This window comes from Rhinopithecus bieti, unplaced genomic scaffold, assembly GCF_001698545.2.
Source record: "Rhinopithecus bieti isolate Rb0 unplaced genomic scaffold, ASM169854v2 scaffold_44948, whole genome shotgun sequence".
NCBI classification, from domain to species: domain Eukaryota; kingdom Metazoa; phylum Chordata; class Mammalia; order Primates; family Cercopithecidae; genus Rhinopithecus; species Rhinopithecus bieti.
In genome coordinates this window covers 1,127,623-1,134,999 of record NW_016818762.1, presented here as the reverse complement: position 1 = coordinate 1,134,999, position 7,377 = coordinate 1,127,623, and the positions used below count along the sequence as shown (strand labels likewise).

General features: G+C 48.1%; 1 protein-coding gene across 1 annotated transcript in view; it reads left to right on the top strand.

The window, feature by feature from the left end:
• Positions 1–447: 447 nt before the first annotated feature.
• Positions 448–7,377, top strand: part of RYR3 (ryanodine receptor 3) — a 580,605-nt gene continuing 573,675 nt past the window's right edge. The window contains exon 1 of the mRNA XM_017857433.1: positions 448–546. Within this exon, the coding sequence (XP_017712922.1) occupies positions 496–546 (51 nt within the window). The 5' untranslated portion in view covers positions 448–495. The remainder of the gene's footprint in view (positions 547–7,377) is intronic.

The following is a 7,377-nucleotide window of genomic DNA, read 5'->3' as shown; positions in this document are numbered from 1 at the left end:
GCTAAGCAACTGGCCTTTGTGTGTGAATCGGAGCAGTTTAGGGGACATCCTCCGGTCGCCGCGGGGCGCGCGCCTCCGCTGAGTGTGCGGTGCGGTGCCCAGCGGTGCGGGGGAGGCTCCACCGCGCCGGCCCAGGGCCCCCGCACCGCCCCCGCTGGCTCGACGCGCCCGGCGTTGCGCTCTCCACGGAGCGGGCGGCCGCAGCGCACTTGGCTGGGGCGAGAGGCGAGAGGCGAGAGGGGTGGGCGGACTGCTTGCTTGGCGTTGGCGCTCTGCAGTGCAGTGGAGTGTTAGCCCAGCTCCCTATATGGTCGGGGATTAGCTAGGCGCTGCTGAGGCTGAGGCTGAGCCAGGAGCCGGAGGAGGAGGAGGAGGACGAGGACGAAAAGGAGGAGGAGGAGGAGAAAGAGCGCAGCAGCAGTCAGCGCACGCCGAGCGGCTGCCGGGGGAAGCAGAGGCGCCGGAGGCTGGGGCACCGCCGACGCTTCGGGAGCCATGGCCGAAGGGGGAGAAGGAGGCGAGGACGAGATCCAGTTTCTGAGGACTGTGAGTCTCCGCGGCGGGGGCGAGGCCGTGGGCAGGTGGGGAGGAGCGCGGAGCGCGGCGAGGAGGGGCTGGCTGCGCTGCGCCGCGCCGCGGTGCCGGGTGCCAGGTGCCGGGCGCTTTCTCTGCACCCGCGGGCTGCAGAGGCGGACCGGCCACCTACCCGCGGGGCCGCGAGGGGCTGCGTGGAAAGGGACACCATCTCCTGCCTCTCCCTTGTTCCCCTACTGCCACCCCTGCCCCAGACCCTCCACCTAGGACCGCTCGCTCTGCAGGCAACTTGCTACTTGGTCTGAAACCCTTGATGCCCAAACTTCAGCCGGGGTTTGTTCGTGGTTGTCCTGACCCAGAAGATCGGCGTTGGAAGCCCTCGCCCCGGGGTCGGCCCTCTGACACCTCCACACTCCACGCCAGCCCCATTCCTCTTCCAAGGCGCCCCCAGGCACCGGGAAACCGTCGGGAAGGAGCGAGCGGGGCAGGGGGGAGCGTGGAGAGCCGGGTCGGAGAAGCGGGCGCAGGCGCTAGGTCCTAGCTCTGGGATCGCTCAGAGGGGAATTCACCCAGCGCTGCCCTTCTCGTGTGAAGCCTCACGCGGGCAACTGCTGCTGGAGCCTGACTTGACTGACTGCCTGCCGTGGGTTCGAGAGCTGTGGCTTCTCTTCCCCGCTCCCGCGAGCCCCGCAGGACAGGGAAACCCCAGTCAGTGGCTCCGCGTCACTCAGGTCCCCCTCCTTGGCACCTGAGGGCGCTGCTCCATCCCAGATTTGGGGCTGAGGGGGTGAAGTCTGTTGCAGCCACACCAGCCTTGCGCTATAAGAGATAATGCAAAGACTTTCAAGGTGGACGGCCACCCGGAGGGGTGGGGGCATTGGGGATGCATCCTAGCGCTGATTTCAGCCAGGTGACCTTGAGCAAGTCGCATAATCCGCCCTACTTAGTTAGCCTCAGTTTCCTCGTGTGTAAAATAAAATATAGCCAGCGTTTCAGGGTAATAATGATTAAATGATATTGTGAATGTCATAATGTTTTGTAAACTGTAAATTGGTCTGTAAATCTTAGGTAATTTTATATGCGCTGCCTAGCTCTCAGGAATTAGAATGAAATTCTTTCTTTCCCTCTCTCCCTCCCCTTTAAGGGTACCCCGCCCCCACCCATGACCTGGTCTTCGAAGATCACAACTTACCTCTTGTCCATCTTTTGAACCACTCTCCTCCTGTCAAAGTGCTTCCTTCCAATTCTTTTCAGTGTCTCTTCCAAACGTCGTTCTTTTGTCAAAGCTGGGACTTGGGTCTTATATGGGGGTGGGGTATGGAAGTACCTGTCACCCTGCTGGTACTACTGAGAGGCTACAGTATTCATCTCTTCATCCTTGGTCTGACCTGCAGACCCAGACTCCATTCTCATCTCTCACACAGCACACAAGATGGCCCCATAGTTGCAATTCATGACAACCCTATTTTTATAAAGCTGCCTGCTCCCCTCAAAGCCCCATGAAATCCTTTGCTTGTCCCTCTGACAGGTGTCTTTAGTAATGGATGGGTGGCAGCTCAGGTTCTTTCTGCCTTGTGTCCTCCATGATCAGTAATTTCTTCTGCTTATTATTAATGATCTTTTGGGCACTATTGCTTGAAAAAATTATCTTCAGACCGATAGGGTCAATGTTGAGTAGATGTCCCAGGGAGTTGAGGCTTACGAAGGTGGTGGTTTTCGTGAGATCCTCATCTCGTGCTTTTCTCTTGGCTTCTGAGCCATCTTCCCTGACTTTTCCTCTCCATCTGGCATTGTAAGTGTTTTTTGTTTTTGTTTGTTTTTGGTACACCTGTAGCCAAGGTTTATTATAGTAGTGGTTCTTAAGTTTTGTGTGCTGGACTTCCTGCCCTAGAGAGCAGAGCTGGTGGACCTCTTTTAAAGAACACCCATGACAGCCTGTGGGGTTTAGGGACCCAGGTTCAGAACCCCTGTTGCAGAGAACTGCATATCACTTATGGCTTAGAGAGCAAGTGCTGGAGGTAACCATAGGGGCAGTGACTGAAATGTGGCATTATTGATTCTTTTCATTCTAGTTATCACCTTATGTATTTTTTATGATGTGTTCCTCATTTCTTCACCCTATGAGACACCTTAACATCTTAATTTTTAGTTCACTGGGAAGGAAATAGGTGATGAAACTGAAGCACAAGAAATCAAGTGACTTGGCCATAGCTGTTGACAAGTTATTGGTAATTTTCATTATACAATGTTAAATTACATTCCCGCTAGAGCTTGGCATTGAGCGTTACGCCAGATGTTATATATAGTCTTAAGAATATACTTAAGAATATAAGAGGAGTACTGCAGCTTTCTGGGCTTGGCATCCTCCTTCTTCATCTGTGAATTTGACAAAATGATTTATTGGAATCCAATAGCCATCAGCTTTTAATCTCTGCACAAAATTTTGACTTTAGGGTAGTTGGGAACACCAGGCTTGTGCTAGCGGTGGGATTTTTCTCTCCTTTGGATATGTCTGGGTTAGGGAAGTTATTTCACTTTGAACTCATTCAGTTACCTTTGCCTTGGGCTTTCTTTCTCCTCCCCAAACAACACCTTTAAAAGCATTTTGGCAACGTATTAGTTACATATAATGCTTCCTCAGATTGCCATGGTCCTGGATGAGAAGGTGGCTGATACTGGACCACGGGATAGAATCATACCTTTGTAACCATGAACTTTAAAGGATTGCCATCCAAGAGAGCAGAAGCTTTTAACCTACTTACAAAAAAAGACCATACAATAGCATTATGCCAAGGATCCTAATCAAATTGTTAGTGGTTGTAGCGTCATGTTTGGTATAATAGTGCCAAAAATGAAAGCAGCTAGAACTATTGATAGCGTGAAATGAGCCAGAATTACTGCAGTAACCACTATAGGTGTGTGTGGTGTGGCTTTAAACACTTATTTGTGGTAGTGTTCATTTTGGTTATATCCTCTGATACGTTTGGAAGCCCACTCTTTCCTAAGTAGAGAACAAGACCTAAACAAGGGCTTTGGAAGCTTAAACACATGTTAACTAGATGCTACTGTACCTCAAGCCTTAAGGAGGCAGTCTAAAACTGTATACCCTCTTCTGGCCTTCTGAAATCACTGACAGTCATGTATGCCGGTTAGAATCAGGCAGCTAGACAAATAGAATCTTGAAGGCTAAAATGTTCCCTCCCACTGCTCTTGGCAGTGGCATCCTCCTCTCTTCCGATTGCTCTTGCTGACGTAGCCAGTGTCATTGACGTGGCTCTGAAGCTGCTCTGAAGCAGATAAACCTGCCAGCCGCTGATCTGAAAGCAAGAAGTTATGGTGAGAAGTGACAATTACCCCATCTTCAGACAGTCGGTGGAGTGGCTGGCACCACATTCTGCTTCGAGAGTGCCAGGAGAAAACTTTTCTCTCCTACTTTTCCCCTTAGACTACAGTATCCATTTAAAAAACAAAACACGACAAAACTCTAATCCTTAGCTTATTGTTTTTAAAATATCACAGTGTTCTCCTTGCCAACTGCCTTTCCACCACAATGTTAATTGAAACAGAACTCAGAGTGAGATAGACATTTATTTGCATTAGTTTCAATTAAAGGTTGGTCATAGACAGCCTAATTTAGCCGTCCCCATAGAAAGTTGTCCTCCTTCATCTAAATTTGCAGCTCTCGAGGGATGAGAAAAGGCACTTGGGCTGAAAATCAAGGATTGCTCCCTTGTCTTGGGTTCCTGCCTACAGGGTGCCTAGGACAAATTCCTGAATTTGAGCTGTAGCACTCACGTGAGCTCGTGTCTCTCATCCCTCCCCAGAGCGCGTTGTCTTGGGTTGGAATGACAGTGAACTTGTACCTGGTGGTTTATGGATGCCTGCTTTCTTCTCCCCGCAGCAGGGACCATTTACATAACAGCTGCATGATGCCTGTGTTTTGGTAGATTTTCCTTAAGGAGATAAGGGAAAGGAGGTGGACACCTTCCTCCAGGCTGTAGGTGCTAGTGAGTAGCAGTGGAGGTAGTGATAAAATGCAGACCTCAGATACCCAGACATGCAGTGTAAGTTGCTGCAGAGCTGAAATATAGGCTCTCCTGCTGAGTTAGGTTTGAGGGTTAAAATGACAACACTCAGAATATTCCCACACTCTGGGCCTTCCAAGGTCACTTCAGGGCTTCCCATCTTCTCAGTCTCTCCTTCCTTGGCTTCTCAAGCTGATCTGATTAAAGACCTGTATCAGCCGACTGGACACACAATATCCCCTTCTTTCCAGGGAAACGTTCCCGTTGATGTGAGAAGGAGGCTGGATCCTTTTTTCCAAAGCGATGAACTAAAATCAGAAAGGCCGCATCGGCAGTAGGGGGGTGGTGGCACACACCTTCTCTGCTAAGGCTAGATTGCCATGGCCAGGGTTGTCCTAAGGATTTTAAGCTGCTGAGCTCCTGGGAAAGGAGGTTGTGATGACTGCAAACTTAGAAATATTTGGAATGCAGTGTGGCCCACTTTATAAGGACTGAGGTCAAGGGATAGGTCTGCAGTTGAAGAATGTGTGTCTAACGTCTGTGCATGTTTTTTTTCTTATGCTACTATGATTATTAAGCAACGAATAGTTATTACTATGTTAAATAACATATTTCATAAGTGTAATCCAGTGAAATATCCACAAGTGAAATATGTTATTTAACAATTTTTAGTTTCTAATATTGGTTTCTCCAGCTCCTTAGGGTTGATCTGAGGGCAAAAAAAAAATGGTGAGAAAGAAAAGAGTGGGAGGAATTTATCTGGAGAGAAAATACTCTGATAATTATTTTGAAGGATTTGTATTTAAATAAGGCATAGATATCTGTGCTTATTTGCCTCTTTGCTTTGTGTTATTTTTACACCTTCATGGAAAGGAATCTTTATTTTATAATTTGTCTTTTTCTTTACCTTACTACTTAAAGAATTTTAATTTAGAAGCCATCAACTCCGTCATCTTCTAATTGACTTGGCATTCTTCTGAATATCTTTACCAATCTCAAGTGCAGACCCAGGCGGTCCTAGGTCTTAAGAACCCAACACTTCAACTAATTTCCCACAAGTTCATATCAGTATAAACCTTTCTAAATTAGGTATGTTCCTTAAGCTACCCTTAATATAAGATTTATCCAGTAGGAGTGGGATGCTGTAAAAAAAAAAAAAATGAGCTTAGAGGCAAGAATTCGTATTTTTAGGTCTAGATCACTATGACCTTCAACGAGTCATGTAAGAAAATTGAGGTTTCATTTTTCCCACTGTATGGAGATAGAACCTGCATTAACAGAAGTGTTGTGAGAGGAAACAGTCATTCCAAATGAGAGACGTATTACCGCAAATGAGTGAATAGGTTGTGTTTCGTAGGATATTATCATTGTGTCTCTCCTGCACTAGGAAGTCGACCTTACTTATCATCAGATCTTGCTGGAAAACCAGCCCAGTCACCCCCATCTCTAACGTGGTCTTTGTTGCGGATCCTTCCCTCCATCCCAGAGCTGTTGGACAGCCTCCAGTGTTGGGCTCACCCCAGGATCTCTGGGCAATTACTTCACTAAAGCCAACTGCAACTATTCTTAAGGTATTTGATTAAAAGACTTGAGAAGTCAAGTCAGTGGGTGTGATAATCTTCAGAAGGCCAGGTAGGCTCCTCCCAGGATCCCAGCCACCAAACAGAACATTCAGAGTTGTTGTTGTCATCTCAGAAAATTACCAAAGCTACCGTTTCCCATAGGACCGCCTTTTCGTATTGAATCCCGTAGCTCTTCCTTTCGTAGCTGTTCTTCCTATTCCCCCTCCTGTTTCTTTTATGAGCCCATTTTTTCTTTCGCTCAAAGCATTGGGGACCTGCTTTCCTGTAAAACCAGAGCGGCTTTTCCTCCCAGGGATTCTGCTGCTTTAGTCATGTCTACTCAGGGTGTTGGGGCCTTTGAACAGTTCCTTTTGGCTGCACCTGGATGAAGCAGATGCTTCTAGGGGTGGGGAGCCCAGCCAGTGGTGAGGCTGTAGGGCCACAATTCTCCCTGGGGAGCCACGCTGGGTCCTCCAGGCCCCAGGCTGGTGGCCTCTCGGCCATCTTCTTGCTTGGAAGCCAGTGGGGGTGTTTTAGGGACAAAGACATTTCCAGTCACTGCAGTTTCCTTTGGTTCAGTGAATTTTGCCATCATTGCACCTCTTCAATTCAGAGAGAGGGAAGAAAAAGTGCTGGCACCTCAGCCCTGATCCTGCTACAGGGATGAGCCTCTTGAGATGCCAAGATCTTTTTTTTCTCTTTATGTCATTTCTGATTCCCAGTTGTTAGAATTAGAAAACAAAGTTCAGATCATCTCTGAGACTGATGATGCAGTATTCCAGAATAAAGGAGCTGTACCTCCTCTCCTCACATGCACTTCTCCCCTCCTCTGGCTTAGAGTACATTGCTGACTCTACAGTCATACACTGGGCTATTGTCCTTTGAGGTGGGACATAGCGTTACAAGGAGGAGGCACTGAGACACCAGGGCCTTCTGTTTTCACCTTCCACACCCTATACAGTAAACTCCCCATTGATTTCAGGTCTCTCTGCTCCTGCACAGGCTTGTCTACTTGAGGAATCTTATTATTATTGGATTCAATGCCCAAGAAGAAGGAAAGCAAACACTCTATCCTAAAATCAGATTACAAAGATATTCAGAAATTATACTCAACATGAGCTCTTCCCTCTGGGGTGACAGCTGCTTGCTGCTGCTTACTTCAGAGTGCAAAGGAGGCAGAGAGAGCTCTGGAGACAGAGCTGCTGCTGTCTGTGCAGAATTGTACAGGCCATCAACAGTTTTTCTACTGAGTTCAG